The 17,616-nt window shown below is 48.0% G+C and overlaps 2 protein-coding genes across 5 annotated transcripts in view; both read left to right on the plus strand.

Moving 5' to 3' along the window:
• Positions 1-1,038: 1,038 nt before the first annotated feature.
• CDK2AP2 (cyclin dependent kinase 2 associated protein 2) lies at positions 1,039-8,824 on the plus strand. 2 transcript variants are annotated; one of them, XM_081879885.1, is made up of 4 exons: positions 1,039-1,068; positions 6,545-6,645; positions 6,969-7,101; positions 8,179-8,824. In XM_081879885.1, exons 2-4 carry the CDS (start codon positions 6,631-6,633, stop codon positions 8,244-8,246), a joined length of 216 nt encoding a protein of 71 aa, XP_081736011.1. In that variant the 5' UTR covers positions 1,039-1,068; positions 6,545-6,630; the 3' UTR covers positions 8,247-8,824. The 2 variants fall into 2 exon arrangements, with proteins under 2 accessions (XP_081736011.1, XP_081736010.1); XM_081879884.1 differs by lacking the exon at positions 1,039-1,068 and adding an exon at positions 1,089-1,573.
• A 4,215-nt stretch (positions 8,825-13,039) lies between these two features.
• The window catches only part of PITPNM1 (phosphatidylinositol transfer protein membrane associated 1), a 31,421-nt gene continuing 26,844 nt past the window's right edge, over positions 13,040-17,616 (plus strand). The window contains exon 1 of one of the 3 annotated variants that reach the window (XM_081879804.1): positions 13,040-13,772. Coding sequence is in view for 2 of the 3 variants with exons in the window: in XM_081879803.1 (XP_081735929.1) it covers positions 14,239-14,370 (132 nt within the window). In the remaining variant the exon portion in view is untranslated. Of the gene's footprint in view, positions 13,773-14,236; positions 14,371-17,616 lie in introns of those variants that run through there. The other 2 variants (XM_081879803.1, XM_081879802.1) reach the window with 2 other exon arrangements.

The raw sequence follows: 17,616 nt of genomic DNA on the forward strand, positions 1-17,616 counted from the left end.
TAATCAAATGCCAAAGGTCAGAGGAAAATCCAACTAAGTGGGCCAATGTGTATGCTCTAGTTTTTATATTTCTTTTATCCAAATAAATATTTGTAGGAATCTAATCCCCTCCCAAAATAACATCATTGCCCACTTATCCCCATGGCCACTCTTTAGTCATGCAGATGGGGGTTCTTACAGGCCCTACCAGTGCCATTATCTTAACCAAGACACTGGATTGCCCCCTTCAGTGATTCCCTTCTACTACAAACTCCCATCTCGCAGATACGACGACGCAGGTTTGGTTGGAACCCACTGGCATAAACCAAACCAGCAGAATTTGGCAGCTTGCATGCTAGCACTCAACTATGTATTTCAGGAGTGGTGAAAGAACTAAACTGGCTGCCAGTCGTTATTGTTGACATATATGCCCCCCAACTACTCAGGGCCTGCCTGAGCACCAGCTGAACTGCCTTCCTAATTACACCCATCTGAACCTTAAGATTTTCAGAGGAGGCCCCTTTTAATGGTTGCTCAGGAGCCGGCCTTCTCTCAGAGGCATTGATCCTCTGCAATGCTTACTCTCTGGGAAGCACCAAAGGTAATGAACTTCGAGCGACAGTTGAAAGCTGTTCTGTTTCCACAGGCTTCCCTTAACTCTCAAAGGTGTTTTAAAGCAGGCTATGTCTGTTTTCTCGCTATTGTATTGTTTTATACGGCACGGGTGTCTTTTAATTTCACCGTCTCCCCTACACTGAGGCAACTAGGGCACTGCAGGGGGTGGAGAGACAGCGGAGACGGCCCCGATCCCACCATCCGCTTAACGGCCGCACAGAGCTAGCCTAGCACCGCGGCGGGGGACTAGGAGCAAAGAGGGTCTCCGACTAGGCCGCAGCCAGGCCCTCTCGTCGCTATGGCGACAGACGAGAAGGGTGTTATGCTGCGCGGTGAGGTCACAGGGGGAGGGAGCGGGACACGTAGGCGCGGGCCGAGGGCGTCATCGGCAGCGGCCGCTCCGCTGGGCTCTGCTTGTTGGCTCGAGAGGAGAGGAAGGGGGGGTTGGAGGCGCGCGTGCTCGCTCCTCTCAGGGTCAGTCCTCCCGGAACAGTGGGCGCGAGGACCGCGGCGAAGGCACGCTCCGAGGGGGCGGGGAGGGGGGAGCGGGCGCCTCCGGCTGTGAAACGCGCGTGCGCGCGCTTCCTCGGGCCGCCAGGAAGGAGCCCTCTCTTCGCCGGGGACCAAGCCGGGACAAGGCAGGAGACGAGGGAGGGAGGAGGAGGAGGAGGAGGAGTGGGAGACGGACGCGGCCAATTGGGAGGTGGGAGCGAGGGGGTCTGCCACCAATCGGCTGAGGCGGAGGACAGAACCCTGCCAGCCGGGGGGAGTGCTTGCGGGAGCCTCCCCGCCAATCCGAGGAGCGGCAGCCGCGGCCGGAGCCGGAGCAGCGCGCCAATCGCGGGCCAGCCAGCACCAGAGAGCGCGGAGTCGGGGATGTCCTACAAGCCCATCGCGCCTGCCCCCACCAGCTCCGGAGCCGCCGGCACCAGCAGCAGCAGCAGCAGCGCCAGCCCCGCCCCCGGAGCCCCGCCGGTCGGTAAGAGACACCCCCCTCTCTCCCCGCCGGCCCCGGCTGCCGGCCCCGCCTGGCCCCCGGGCAGAGCGAGGGCGCGGAGGCGGCACGGCGGAGTCGCCTGGGCCGTGGCCGGCGCTTCCCAGTCTCCTCCTCCTCCTCCTCCTCCTCGCCTTCTCTCTGTCTCTCTTCCTCTCCCGCCCGCCCCCCCCCCAACCCCGGCAGGGTTTTCCCCGGCCTTTTACAGCTGCTTTGCAATACAGGACTCCGGTCTCCTCGCCGCGAAAGGAGAGCAGTGCATCCTGGAATTAGGATTTACTGTCTACTTGATTTATAAAAAGAAAAAAAGGGACACCCTAACTCATTCCAGACCGGGCGAATGGGCTTTACTCGTCACTGCGTTCCTCCTATGTGTGAAGAGCAGCAGCTGTTCGGGGAATCCTGCCGGGGAAAGCAAAATGAAAGTTGAATTCTTAGGAAAGGCGTGTGTGAGGCGGAAAGGCGTGTTTAGAGTGAATCAGCAAACCCCCTTCTCTACCCAGAAATATGCCCCGCTGTGTTCATGGCTGTTGTCGCCTGAGTGTCGGGTGAATGACTTCTCCTTGGATAAGCAAGGAGGGGTGAAACTAGAGAGAGTAGTGGCGTGGCAGGCTCCTCTGTCTCTCTAACTTATGTTTCCTTCTTGGGTGGAGCATCCTCTAGCAAGGGTGGGGAAACGCCTGGTTTCCGGTGTCTCCTTCAGTCTTTACCAAAACTCCCAAGACCCACCAACAAAGGGAGGTGCAAACAGTACTGTTAGAATTAGGGAGCAAGATGCTTCAGAGCTTATGGGCAGACCTAGGATTTGTTTTCAGTATCAGAATTGTCCTACGAAACCCACTCCTTGTTTTCCCTCCCCCTTAGCCTTCTTAATCTCCGCAGCCTCATTCAGAAGAATTTTTAAAACCACATTTTTCCTGCTGCTGTTAAACAATCTTTGCTGATCTACTGCAGATCAGAGATCTTTCTACCTGTGGATCCTGGTCTATCTTCTACCTACCCCAGCCTTTTAGCATGTGGCAATGCACAGGTACCACTAGGGAAAAAAATTGGATAGTAATTCTTCAAAGTGTTTGGATCCTAGTATCGGGGCTTAGATTTCGTTTCAATTTTTTTACATCATTTTGTGATTTGAAAGATATTGGCTGAACTTCACTCAGAGCCTGCCTGTCTGCCACAGTTGGGTAATGGGAATATTCCCAGGAACATTGGCTTTTAACCCTCTTCTTTTATGTATCTTGGCTTGCTTCCAGGAGATCTCTGAAGCTACTTGCTATGCCAGCACCTTTCTCCAGTACACATTCCCTCTTTTGGGCACACTTCTATCTGAAATCTGTAGGTTAAGAGACTAGGGTGGGTGGGTGTGATTCCATTTATCAGAAGCCTGGGATCTAGCTCCCTTGACCTGCTGAATGTGTAGCAATTTAAAGCACTTTTGCATACACACACGTTACCTTTGTGGTTGCTTCTTCTTCTGGCTAAAACCTTGAGAGTAAGGTAAGAAAGGCCAGCACCTGCTCTTGGTGTGAAGCCATTGGCTGTACATCATTGAAGAGTTAATAGAATACCACCTTTATTAACAGTTTAAAGAAAACTGGCTATATATCATTTTTGTATTAGCTTTTGAAAACTATTGTGAAGGAGCACTTACCCTTAACAGAGTTCTACAGGAAGCATCTGCAGTGTTGTGTGTGGTTTTGGTGGCTTTGCTTGTGACAGCTGTAAGTGCATCTGTTGCACAAACAAAAGCACACAACTAAATGGGGCAGAAAATGTAGGCTCAACTTTACAGTAACAAATAGGGTTAGCTAATAATCTCTATAATGGCCCAGTCTCTGATTCAATGAAGTAATCCTCTTAATAAAGTAGCTGCTGTTCTTCTCTTTCTGGAACTCTCAAATCAAAATAATTAACTTGCTTTCAATCTCCTTTCCCCCTACAAATTGACTCCAGATGCTTCACAAACTACATACTTAAACTCTTATTACTGGCACAACAGCTCCCACTCTGCTTGTAAAGAATCTGAAAACGGGAATTTTCTCAATTAAGGGCTCAATGTTTGCAGACTTTCTATTTTTAGAAACTCTATCAGAGTTTAATAGTTTCAGTGGTTTTTAGTCTGATTAATAGCATGTACACACGCCCTTCATGCATGCATAATATATTTATTTATTGACAGTATTTATTTGCTGATTTATAACATCAATTGTACAAGTGATGGATTGCTGCTATTGGCTGATGCTCGCATGGGTAGGGTGAGAAATGCACAATGAGGGGGGCAGCAAGGAACGGTGGTGGAATTCAAACTAATGGAGGATAGTGACATATTCTTACCAACCTGTGGAGGTGGCTTCTCTTTTTGCTCCCTTAAGAGAACAACTGTTGCCTTTATATGTTGGGCTGCAGGAAGCTAAGACAAAACCACAAGCTTCTGTGGTCAGCACTGAAAAAGCCTGGGGGAAGTGCTGAGCGTTCATTTGATCAGTACATTTTAATTGTTCATGCTGTTCTGTCTTTAAAAAGTCTTGTTGACATTTTCAAGGGAAAATAAATAAAGCAAGATCACACCTAGATGTAATTCTATATTAGAATCTAAAGTGAGAGACAAGTTGTTGGGAGGGCAGGGGATTGCTTTTAGTTCAGGCCTAACAAAGGAAGCTTGGTTATTAAAACACAGATGTGCATGAGCAACTGTTACATTTCCAGACTGGCAAAAATGGATAGGAGTAAACTAGACATTCTTGAACTGCATTCAGATCTAACACCCCAGATATGGTATACGTAGTTCTCTAATACCATATGTGTGCCAATGAATTGACTGGCTACATTTTTTTTTTCAACTTTCATTGCATTCATTGTTACTAATATGATTTCCCCTCTTTCTGTGTGAAGGGAAAGGCCATACACTTTATTCTGAGGTAGCAGTACAGCATTTTAAAAACAAACAAAAACCCCACCATATATTTCAGGTAATCCCAATTCCCCATCACAGGCCTATACAATCTCTCTTGTTCAGACATAGGCAAACTCAGCCCTCCAGATGTTTTGGGACGACAACTCCCATCATCCCTAGCTAACAGGACTAGTGGTAAGGGATGATGGGAGTTGTAGTCCCAAAACATCTGGAGGGCCGAGTTTGCCTATGCCTGCTCTTGTTAGTGGAAGGAGAATGAATGAATGAAGTGTTTATTGATTGAGTACATGAAAACTTGATGTCCTGTCAACCTTTGTAGGAAAATACTAGCCAGGAATATTTTTATAGTCACCATCATCATGTTATATAATTTCCAGTTGGCCACTCTTGCAAATAAATCCCCTAAAGTTGCTACCTGCGTTTTTGTGCATGCTTGTGTAATCACTTGTGATATATAGCTATCTGGAAAAGAAAGCATGTGTACATTTTTTAAACTTCATGGGAAGATGGTTGTGAATTAGTTTGTCCTGTTTTGCAATTGAAGTGGGTGATGCAAACCCTGCATTTTAATGCTTAAGAGCCTGTGATGTGTGTCTAGGACTGGCAGTGTATTAATCCCTGATGTAGGAACCACACCCAGTCCCCTTTCCCCTACTGTAGACTTCCAGGACAAGTTACAACAAAAATAACTCTTCTTCTTTTTCCAGCTGTGCGATTTGTGCCAACCATATTGCATAAGTGTTCAGGGAGAAGCTAGGATGGTCATTTGAGGATCAGGAGCAGCAGCTTTCAGTCCATGGAGTGTTTGAAAGGCATATAAGTCAGGCACTGCCCAGCAAAGCCCCTTGACTGGCAGTGGCCATGCCCACACTGGAAAGGCAGGGAAGGACACAGTATCTTCTTAGAGCATCGGGCTGATAATGCCAAGATGGCAGGTTCGATCCCTGTAGGGGACAGCTGCATGTTCCTGGGCAGGATAATCCTCGGGGTCCCTTATAACTCTGTGATTCTATGATTCTATACCCCTCACAAGAACTTACAGTGGTACCTTGCTTCTCAGACTTAATCCGTTTCAGAAGTCTGTTCCAAAACCAAAGTGTTCCAAAACCGAGGCATGCTTTCCCATAGAAAGTAATGCAAAATGGATTAATCCATTCCAGGCAATTAAAAACAACTCATAAAATAGCAATTTAACATGAATTTTACTATCTAACAAGACCATTGATCCATAAAATGAAAGCAATAGACCAGGCTGCAGTCTACTACCCAGTATAAAAAACTGGCAGTGATCTACCCATTGCCATTGGAGGGACAAGCATGTGAGGAGCGTGAAGGAGGAGTTCAAGTAGGGTGGGGAGGAAAGGGAGGCAAAAGTTCTCTCTCTGAGGAGCCAGTCAGCTTCTCTCCCTGCCCCCTGCCAGCCTTTCTGGATTCCCTCCCCCCCCCAGCATCCCTTCCTCATCTTCTTCATGGCTGGCACAAGCAGCCCCCGCCACTTGGATGCGTTCTCCTCACTGAAGAACTCTTACTGCAGTGGTGGCGCCAGCATCCTGCCCACGCCGTCCCGCGCCCTGTGAGGGGATGCAGCAGTAGTCACTTCTGGGGCCGAGCTGCTTGGAGTTGCTCTGGGGCCTGGAGCGGCAGCCATGGGCGACACCCAGTACCGGAGGAAGTGGTGGTTGCGGCGGCGGCACGGCCTTCCCTCGCTCAGCATTGGCCGTGGCAGCGGTGCAGCTGCTTCCGGGTGTTGCCAGTGGCCAGCACGGCCGGCGCTGAGTAAGAGAAGCCCAGGTCGGGTTGCAAGTGAGCAGGCAACAGAAGTGTGGCACTCAAAATGGAAGTGCACCTCCCCCCCCCCAGAACAGAGTACATTCAGATTCCAAAAAAAGTTCGGGTTTGAAGCATTCAGGTTCCAAGTAGTTCGTGAACTAAGCTGTTCAAAAACCAAGGTACCACTGTAATGAGCCTTGTTAAGTCTGGTATAGGAGAGAACCCAGGACACTGTTGACTAAATTCCTCATCTCTTCTCATATTGCTTTCAGCCACGAGTGTCCCATCTCCATCTGGAGCCATCTCTGGAGCTTCTGCCCCCTTCCGACCTCTCTTCAACGATTTTGGGCCCCCTTCGATGGGCTACGTGCAGGTGAGTTTCTATTTTGGAATTGAGGGGGGACCTTGCTGGCTGGTGGAACTAATTGGGAAAACATGGTGCAATGACAAGCATCCAATCTGTGCAAGCATCGCAGCCTGTCAGACAGAACAGCCCCCCTTTTACTCCTACTGTGTGCTGTTCTGGGTGTTCCCGCCACCCCACCAGTCAATTTAGGGAGGCATGGGGAGAGGAGATGGGAGGAAAGGCCTGTTGCGCAAGCGGAAGCCCTTCTTCAGGCCTATCCACTGATGGGGCTCGTTGGGGGAATCCTTCCCAGAGTGCTTTTCACTTTTTTCCTGTCCTTGATCTTACAGGCTATGAAGCCACCAGGTGCCCAAGGCTCCCAGAGCACATACACAGACTTGCTTTCAGTCATTGAGGAGATGGGCAAGGAGATTCGACCTACCTATGCAGGCAGCAAGAGTGCTATGGAGAGGCTGAAGCGAGGTAGGAAACTTCCTGAGAGATGCGTGTCTTCTGGTCATGGCATGTGGGAGCACATGAAATAAGTCATTCTAGCCCTGCCAGGTCTACGTAAGCCTGGAACTGAGCAAATTTATGAAGTCCCAAATGTAACCTAACCTTCCAAAAGGTTCTAGAAACAATGACTCACAAATCAGACATGACACTTGTCCTTTTTTTGTGGGCGGGAGGGGGGAAGGGTAGAATTACTTGTTTGTTAAATTTGTAGCCTGGCTTTCCTCCAAATGCTTCTCAAGGCTGCTAACACCCATAAAACATAATACTCCAGTAAGAAGGCAATAAAAACATTAAAAACAAGTAAGCAAAACAATAAAAATAGCCAGTTAAAACCAATTATAGTTTATTTACACATCAGCTTATTGACCAAAGATCAATCTATATAAAAAGAATGTTGCCTGCTGGCAGGTCAATCAGAGGCAGTCCCTCTCAGAGCCTGGGAGCAGCCACCAAGAAGGCCCTCTTGTGATTTCTTAAATGTTACTTGCTGTTGTTCATAGTTATAGATTTTGTGAATGACTGGTTTAGCAGTATCATCCAATTAACCCTTCATATCAAATTCTTTACCCTTGAAAAGTTAGTTTCAAGCCCTCTGCTTACCCAGGCAGAAATTGAGGGGGAAGTGTCTCCCTTGCCTTAAAGACAACTCCCAAATGTAATTGGTCAACTCCGCAATTTTGAATGCAGGTAGCTGCATTATACTGGGAACAGGTAGAACCTGCTGGATTAGCATTTCTGTACCCTTGCTTACAGTAAGGTGTTGACCTACTTTTGCAAGTGGGTTGTCTAGCTGTCCTTCGTACCTTGCTCTGCCTTCCTTCTTGTACCTTTCCTTCTTTTATACAAGCACATTTGTATAAAAGGCCGCACGATACACTTTTTCTACATGAATTAAACTTCAGCATGCATGTGATGGCATACACAAAAGCCTGGCATGGGCGAGATATGCTGCAGTTGTGAATTTTGGCAAACAAGGGACTGATGAGTTGGTACGATGAAACTGATTGCTCAGTGTGTCTTAAGTCTTTTGCCTTTCCTTCGCAGGAATAATTCATGCCCGGGCGCTGGTTAGAGAGTGTCTGGCAGAGACAGAGCGCAATGCCCGAACGTAACAGTCGCTTCCTCCTGGCGCTGCCCCTGGAGGACCCTGGCACTTTCTGGCCAATCAACATTTTGGAATCTGGAGATTTCCCCCCACCCTCACCCCTTCAAATCTTTCCACCAATCAGTGTCTCAAGTCCTAGAACTGTGATCACCTTCAAAGACCTTTACACCAATTGGCGCCTAATAATCTGAAGCTTCTACTGCATCACAGAACTTCCCACCAATTGGCACTCTGGGAGTAGATGCAGAAAAGAGCTTGTTGCTTACACCTTCTGGTCAACTGATGAGAATAATGGCTGGTAGCAAGTCCATGTCTTTATAAATGCAATGTTTTTTTTAATAAATAAATAAAAGGAAAAAGTTGGAATTTGGATTACCTATTCTTCGCTGTGGTTTTCTATTTTTCCCCCCATGTGGTGGTGAAGGAAGTAGTCTCTTCCTCACTAAGACATTACCGAGGGCCCATTGTGGAAGATGTGCTTTTTTAGTAAAGCAGCACAAGGCCTTTACCACTTGTAAAAGAAGCCTCAGCCAGCAGTCACTGAGCCTGTATTGGGAAACTTGTAATAAAATATTTCTACTACTATCTAATCTGTCTATGTTGTTATTACTGTGTCAAAGCTCCAATCTCTCATGCTGTTCTGTAAAGTTGTCCCAAATTCCTCCTCCATTTTTGTTGGTTTTTGAGGGTATAGTTGTTAAGTTTCCGGTTGCTGCTTTTAACCATGGAAAACCAAGCCAGGTTCTTTAGAAGAGGCCTAACTTGATGCCTGTTTTCGCACTCGGTACCTTCATTGCAGAAGTGATTATCTCCAAACCAGAAATGAAACTTGCCTTAGTGTCTCAGTACAAAATTGGTTTTTATTTCATATGACTCTTACTCAGGATTATACTGGCCTCCTGTTTCATTCCCAAGGTTGTTACTGGGACAAGGCTGGATGCTATGAGCATAGCTAGGTTCTATGAATGGTGCATGGGTCTCCAAAGCAAGGTGTGTCCGAGATTTGCATGTAAGAAGTGGCTAAGAGTGGCTTGCTCATGCCTGCTAGCTGTAGAAAAAGAAGGTTGGCATGAGGATTGAGCAAGAATCTATGAGTAAGTAAGCACTCTCTTTCTATCTGGATTCTCTTTCACAAATGGCCTGCCTTCACATTAAAGCTGGGAGGTAAACTTTGGTTGTGTGTTTGCTGGTGTAAAGTGTCATTCAGCCCTTAAGGCTACTACGGACTGGTAATTCACGATGTGCCCAAAGGTGAGATGAGAAGGTGCGTTGTTCTTGAGGAATACCTAGTCTGGGCCACCTTAGAAAAAGGCAGAGGATGGCAAATATTCCAAACCCGTTGGGCCTAAAATGCCCCTTTTTTCTAGAGACTTTTGGCCACTTGAAAAGTGCAGAACAGGGTTGCACATTTGGTCCAAGAATACTTGCTAAGTCTTAAAAGCTTTTATTAGAACTGAAGGGGGATTAAGAGATTTTTATACTGCTTCTTGTAATAGTCCTGAGGTGGTGTAAACAATTTAAAATGCAATACAATGCAGTAAAATAAATGCAGCTGAAAGCAATTAAATCAGATGCTGGAGCTAAGCAACAGCAAAGGTTAGGAAACACGTTTTAAGCAGGTGCAGAAATAACATTTTTCTTTTTAATGCTTTTTTTAAATAAAAAAGTTGAATTATGAACACAGTTTGGTTGGTATAATCCTACTTTGCAAGTAAGCTCTGTTCAGATAACTAAGGCTTACTTGCAAGTAGAGGTGTGTAAAAATGGGTCTAAGGAGTCATCCGAGTAGTTTTGGCTTTTGTGTTTGATAAATTGTCTGACTGTGCAGTAGTATAAACAATATTAAATGCTACCCTTTGAGGCTCGCCTTAAGAATGCCCATTTGTACTTCGATCTTTGCCTGCCTTTAATGAGAAGATGCATCCTAGGCATAGTAGGTGAAACAAAATCTCTATTTTGAAAGCTTTTTAAAGATAGCCCTTTTTGTGTGCAGTAAGTTCGCGTTCTCGGGGGTTCTCCTGACCCTCCGGAGCGGATGTGGGGAAGGAGAGCCCCACTGTGCTGGTGGAATCCCTTGCACTGGCTTCTCTCAGCACGCCAGGTTAGTTGAATCCAGGCCTCTGTGTGCAAGTATCTGGGGTCGACCTATCTCCTGTCGCTCATAATATAGTATCCTAGAATCAGAATCTTAGAGTTGGATGGGACCCCAGGGGCAATCTAGTCCAACCCCCTGTCATGCAGGAATATCAGAACTAGATAATTCCATACCTATATCCACATGGAAGTCAGTACAGTGGTACCTCGGGTTAAGTACTTAATTCGTTCCGGAGGTCCGTTCTTAACCTGAAGCACCACTTTAGCTAATGGGGCCTCCTGCTGCCACCGCGCCGCTGGAGCACGATTTCTGTTCTCATCCTGAAGCAAAGTTCTTAACCCGAGGTACTATTTCTGGGTTAGCGGAGTCTGTAACCTGAAGCGTATGTAACCCGAGGTACGACTGTATCAAAAAATTTCACAGAGGTGGGATGAAGTAATAGTTCCTTTGGCTTGTGACATCCTTTGAGAGCTTGGGAAATGTGAGTTTCCTGCGGCAGAAGCATAACCTTGAGAGAAACATGCAAGGAACTGCAAAACAAAGTGATAGGCAATATTGTGTAAAAGCCTGAAGGATACAGCTGCAGTTAAATATTTTTCATTAACCAGGCTACAGTGCTAAGCCAAAAATCTATGTTCTATCAGATCAATGAGAACCGCTACTCTCTTCTTCGATCATTGCATATTGCAGGAAGAAACTCTTCAATATACAAGCAGCCTCTGAATGTGAAATAAAATGTACATGTAGGATTTAATTTCTAGAATGTTAATATTGGATGGAGTAAAATGGTGCTGTTTTAAGTCTTAATGGTGTTACATTAACTGCACTTAATCATTTTGTTAGCTGTTTAGTTTTGGGAAAGAATGTTAGGAAAGGAATGAGGTCACTTGGCTCTTAAGTGAACTGTTTATACTGAGTCGTGATTTGTAGAAATTTGAGATTGGAGGAGGGAGAGAGATGCAAAACGTGTGTACCTTAACCTAAGGAGCAATATTTCCGACTCTGTACACTTATCAGAGACTGAGTCCTGTTTAAATCTGTGAGGTTTATTGATCAAGGTGCAAAGGATCACCCCTCTCAGCCAGTGTTTCTTCCAGGAGTAGGAAGCCTGTGGCCTAGCAGATGTTTTTGGGACTCCCAACTCTCATCAGCCCCACCGTGGCCAATAGGTGGAGAAAATAAACAGTTGCAGTATAGCCAGAAATTACCTGCTGCTGGTGTGTGTGTGCACGCACATTCAGTGAAACAAGTTGTGGACCTTGAAGAATGAATGCTTTGTTAGCAGCAGTTCGAAACAAAGAAATGGGAAGCTGAAATTAGTAGCAAACTGGAATATACCACAGTACAGAACAAAATGACCTGCCAAACTATGCCACCACAAAGAACACTATAAAACTAATGTGGATAAAAACAAGATTGTGCTGGAATGTGAATATCCCAGCTTGCAACATTCTAAATCCAGATATACCATAGATTTTGATAAAGGAGTTGTATTGGCAGTTTTCCTTTTACCCCCTTCCTAGTGTTAAAGGTGCTCTTGTTCACTTCTGTGTAAATGTGAAGGTCAGGCTGCTTGCTTAGATCCCTTTCCTAAGTACCGTAGCTACAAAAAAACTGGAGCTCAGCTGGGTGTGGTGTTTTGAGCAAGAATACTCTGGATACAAGGGCTAAATGTGAAAACAAATTCCTTGGGAAGTGGCAATGTACTAAATATGCAAAAGTTTGGATCTAAATTGAACCTTGCCTAGTAATGTAAGTGTATTTATTCTGAAAAGGGACTTGCTGTTAAAAGAGTTGCCCATTACCAAATTGGAATGCTGTAGTTCTGAAATCAGCTGAACCGGCATTTAGCGGAGGTTAAAATAATGTGCTTTTGTTCTCTATTGTCCTCAACAATAATAGGAAGGTGAATGAGAAGAATATAGGCTTGTTATTTTTCTTTTTAAATATTTGCAAAAAAAAAAAAAAAAAAAAAAAGCTGTACTATATGGTGGGAAATATGACAGTAAGTTGTATAGCAGCCTGTTCCTTCATCAGGCATAAACACTGGGGCTGTTATTGGACATGGGATATATGTCTGAATGCTGGATTAATTTTGTCCTATGGAAAAAGTGATATTTCTGTTACTTACACAATAGTATGAGTGTAATGCTTGTTTTGCTAATCTTCTACAACCTCTCATACACATAAACGCTGCAAGGCTTATTGGAGACCTTCAGTGCACTCAGTGGGAAGGAGGGGCGCTGTGATCCTAAGCAGGCAGGGGGTGTGCGGGGCTTTGTCAGAGCGATGAAAGCTGCATCTAAAAGTCAGCGAGAGAGATAATCTGCTGGCGATCAATTCCGTTTTGACAGTTCGAATGTGGGTCTAACGCAAAAGTCTTCCAGAGCTGAGTACGGCTTAAAAAAAATAAACCATGGGTGTTTTTTAATATATAATGTCGATCATTGGGGGACTTGCGCACAAATATGTTCTGGAGCCTTCTTTAGCCGCGACGCCGCTCCACAGCTGCCCGTTCCTTTGGGTTATTGACGTCACCAGCATCTTGACGTCACTGGCGTTTCCCGGGTAATGAGCTGTGATGTCACAGGAGGAGGAGTGGGAGAGAAGAACGCGCGCGAGGAGTTCTCCCCGCCCCGCCTTCCGAGCTACGGGGCGCAGTTTCTATGGAAACCTCCGCCTGTGCTAAAAAAGGACTGGGTTGGCAAGCGGCCTCGCTCGCTCCTACGAGTCTCGAATCCAAAGCCTGGAGGGAACCCCGGGGCTTAGGCATCCTCCCGCGGCCCCCGCTTGCGCGCTGCTGGATTGCATTGCTGCTTCGCGACACCTCCTCGGCTGCGCGGGGTGTGCTTGCATCCCCAGCTCTGCGCACAATAAACGTGACTCCACCGCCGCCGGCCCCGTCCCCTCTACCTGGAAAGATCCCCGCCCTCGAGGCGCCACCTTGCAACTGTTGCCCCCAGCGCCCCTCCCTTCTCCGCCGCCTTGCACGGAGCCTGCCTCCTGCCGCTGCCCCCACCACCTCTGCACTCCTTCACACGAGCCGCGTTTCCTTCGCCTGCCCGCTCCCCTCCCAGTCACGCTCTCTCCTCCCCCCTCCTCCCCAAGCAAGGACGGCGAGACTGCGGCGGAGCGGGCGCGCTTCTCTGCTGCGGCGACGCGGACGGCCCGGCTAGCTTCGCCTGTCCCTGCCCGGGCGAGACCCCCGCCTGCCTCCCGGGCCGCCCCCATCGCCCGCCCAGCCCCACACCATGATCCCGCCGCGGGAGCCGATGCCCGGCCGCGCGCGAGCAGCGCGGGGCAGCGCGAGGATGGGAGCGGGGGGGCAGACTCTGTGAGGCCGGCGCTCCCGGCTCCTTCGCCCCCCGAGCCCCGTCGCAGGCAGCATACCGCTGCTCACCCCGCCGCCGCCGCCGGCAGCCCTCCAGCGAGCCACAGGTCTGGGCCCGGGAGCGGGTGGCGGCCGTGTGGGTCCACGCAGGGCAGGGGCGCCGCGCGGAGCAGGGAGGCGAGGGAGCGGGGCTGGGAGCCCGCGTGTGCATGCTTGGGGTGCAGAAGGCGCCACGGGGGGGCCCGCAGGGAGAAGTGGGCGCGTGGCCTCCTGGGCCCCTGAAAGTGAAACCAGGTGGCCCAGCGCGTCTTCCCCACTTCGGGAAACCGCTGTGGGGTAGGATTGGAACTCAGTGCCGACCGCTCTGTGGGGCTTCGGTGGCTCCGTTCTCCCGCGTCTGGGAGGATCTCTGCCCTGCGTGAAGGGATGTGGCGCTAAACGACGTACATTTTCTGGCTCTCCCTGTGAGTTTGTGGGCTTTGCCGAGGCTTGCCTCGAGCCTTGGTTCAAATGTTTGCTGGAGTGTCGCCACTCGAAGCCTGGGCTTAACGGAATCTTGGCTGCTGGGCGGGGATGCGCTTGAACTGCTGCCTCTTGAGTTGCTCTGTCAGGTTGCCATCATGTGCCCCCCCCCCCCCAGCAGGGCTCCTGTGCCTTGTATGTCGTAAAATGAACGCAGGAGCTGAAGGCTTCGCCAGCGGTTGGGTAAACAGCACCTTCTAACTTCGACTGTGCTAGGATTACTGAAGGTGTGGTGGGAAAGGGATAGCAGCACTTTATTTTTTTGGTCAGGGCAAGCATATTGAAACCCCGGCTGTTAGGTGGGAGTGAGCTCAGTGTTTCTTGAGGCGAGTGTGCTTTGTGGCAGCTTTGCTTCCGTTCTCCTTCATGAGGAGAAAAAACATCAATTTGGAGCTCAATACGCCAAGAGGCAAACAAAAATTCATAGCGTCCTGAGTTTAGGGCTAAACTACTGAAGACCCTGCAATAAAATCCTGCATATGTTTACTCAGAAGTATGTCAGATGGATGCTAGTGTAGACTTTCCCCCCAGCAAGTGTGCTTAGTAAAAACTCTGCAGTTCTGCAGCCTAATCCCAATGCATAAGTAATGTTGCAGTCCTAACCCCTAACTCCACTTGCCTGAGTGGGATTGAGCAGACAGGGTGAAGATGGCACTCCAAGTGTACCTAGGATTGAACCTTAAACATATTCCATCCTGTTATCTATCAACTTTCTACTCACCATTTAAATGCTGACAGTTATTTGGTCTGGATAAAAAGAGAGCATGTTCCCAACAAGTGTGTGTGTGCATGTGTAGGCTGGAATTTGAACTGCTGAGGCTGGGAGATTTGCAGAAGAAAACAAGATGCATATTAAATGCGTTGCTGGCCAAGGGGATTGCTTGCATCTGAGACATGAGAGTGCTTGGGCATGAAGTTATTGCTGGACATGACTTTATAAGGGAATATGAAATTCTGTTAAGAGGCTTGCTGGTGCAATTCGTGGGAACAAACCAACTTCATATGAAACATGAATAGGGCACTGTGTTCGCTCTTTAATCTTTTGACTCAGGCATGGTACCACCCCACTCTCCCTCAAAACAAGAATTTCTCTCCAGGGTCTCAGGTGATCAACAACTGGAGATGAGAATACTGTGTGAGATGCACATGAAGAAGTTTCTCTGGTGGTGGAAGGGTTTTGTTTTCAAGCTCAGAATCTTAAATACGGAGCCTTGGAAGAAGTACACTTGCAAATGATTATTGGGTAGTGAAGGAGCCAGGGGTAGGATGTCACCTCCCCTTGGAGCTAGCAACACAGCAGGGATGCCTTTCAGCTGCCTCCGTGTGTTATGCTCAGCCCACCTTTTCCCATACAGACATCCCTCGCAATGGTACAAGTTGCGGACTAGTGCTTACTGCCCATGCTGTGTTATTTTGAATATGATGGTGGGCAGTCTTCTGACAACTCACAGCGCTGTTTTCAGGATCTGGAGTGCAAGGATTTGTGAGGACTGATGTAGTGTAGCAGTTAAAGTGTGAGATGTGAGTCAAATGCCTCTTCCTGCAACCTCAACTCTTCGTATGCATGGGGATTATAACACTGGACAGCCTTGCAGGGCTGTTGCTTAGATTACTGAGATAATTTACGTTATATTTTGAAATGCTTTAAATGTGCTACATAAATGTTTAAGTATTCTTAAGGAAAGCTGAGTGTTGGTGCAAAGTGCAAGGGCCAAGAGGCAGAGCGGGAGGATGTGTGGGCATGGCAGGGAACATACAGGAGACCTGTCCACTATTTAAGTTGCAGACTTTTTTTTCTGGCAGGACTCCTGTGCCTTTAAAGGTTTCATGCTAGGCAGAGATTCAGGCTGCACACACACCCCTGCCAAGAATCCTGGGAACTGTAGTTTGTTAAGGGTGCTGAGAATTGTAGCTCTGTGAGGGGTAAACTATAGTGCCCGGGATTCTGTGGAGGGGGGGGGGATGTGATTAGAGCAGGGGTCAGCAAACTTGTTTAGGAGGGGGCCGGTTCACCGCCCCTCAGACCTTGTGGCAGGCCACACTGTGCGCACACATGTGTGCATGCGGCGGAGGAAGGCATCTCCCCCCTCCCCTCCCCCTGCTTTCCTATCTCCTCCACCGCTCTGCCTGCGGTTGGGAGCCAGTGGTGGTGGTGGCACCCCTCCTTTCCAGGCCAGATTTCCTGGGCGCCAGGTATGGGGCCAGCTACACCTGTTTTATTTCTGCCTGCCATGCGGTTGTAAAAGGCATAGGAGGAGACAAAAAGATGGTGATTCTAAGTCTTTGCCAAGGTGGTTTACAACGTGCCACAAAGCAAGAACTTGGAAGTGCAAGGTTTGGATTTGTAGGGCAGTCCTATACGTGTTTTAACACCACTGGGATAGTTCAGTCAGTAGAGCAGGAGACTCTTAATCTCAGGTCATGGTTTTGAGCCCCACTTTGGGCAACTCTACAATTCTATGATTCTAAGAGTTGCTCCATAATGAACATGTTAAGGATTGATGGCAAGGTACATTCATGACTTGAGCAGCTCCATACTGTGTGGGAAGGCAGAAGACCCCAGCCTTAGAGAAACAAGCAGTTTGAAGTTTGCTGATGTAGTAACAGAGGTAAACGTAAGTGTAAGGGCAGTGTGGGGATGCATAGGTGGGAGGAGTGGAGAGTGTGTTGGATCTGCCTGTTGCATAGGCAGGTTAGAGCAAGCTAGGTGGACTTCAAACCTATGGGATCTGCTGTGTTTTTTACTAGAACCCCAAGATCCACCAACCAGTGCCAGGTACAACTAGTGGCTCAGCCAGGTGGACATATGCTAAGGATGGAGGAATAGGGTGCTTTGTCTGAATGCATGCTCAGCACAGGAATTAGCAATCAGTACCAAAACCTAGCACAGAAGTCCTTTCACACAAAATTCCACCCCTCGGTCCCCACATAAACAACTACCTGACTTTTAGAAGACATCTGAAGGCAGCCCTGTATAGGGAGGTTTTTAATGTTTGATGTTTTACTGTGCTTTTATCTTTTGTTGGAAGCTGCCCAGAGTGGCTGGGGCAACCCAGTCAGATGGGCAGCACATAAATTTATTATTATTAATATTAATATTAGTATCCAAGAACCTAATGTAAGGGTGAGATGAGGGACTTTTTACTTCTTGCTATTATTAGACAACTGTGAGTCAGAAACCTTTGCCAGTCAGCCAGAGAAGTGGCAAGTGCTGCTGATATGCTCTCCGCTCACCCTGGGGTTAAAGGACTCCAGAGTCCAGCAAGGAGTGGAGCGTCAAAATGGTGGCACTTCTCTCTGGCTCCCCAACGCATTTCCTTTCCAGTGTGTTGAAACTCCCTAGCCTCTCATTGGCCTACAGTTACTATGGAAACCTACCCAGTGGGTTGTAGTTTGGAATAAGGTCAAATGGGGATTTCTTTCAGGCTT

The sequence above is a fragment of the Podarcis erhardii genome, assembly GCF_964252035.2.
Source record: "Podarcis erhardii genome assembly, chromosome: 1".
Classification (NCBI taxonomy): Eukaryota; Metazoa; Chordata; class Lepidosauria; order Squamata; family Lacertidae; genus Podarcis; species Podarcis erhardii.

Bases quoted from the DNA above. Each gene is read 5' to 3' on its own strand.
- CDK2AP2 (XM_081879884.1), top strand. From the start codon at position 1,471: ATGTCCTACAAGCCCATCGCGCCTGCCCCCACCAGCTCCGGAGCCGCC. The intron at 1,574-6,544 runs GTAAGAGACACC...TATTGCTTTCAG, and splicing joins CCCCGGAGCCCCGCCGGTCG to CCACGAGTGTCCCATCTCCA. The intron at 7,102-8,178 runs GTAGGAAACTTC...TTTCCTTCGCAG, and splicing joins TATGGAGAGGCTGAAGCGAG to GAATAATTCATGCCCGGGCG.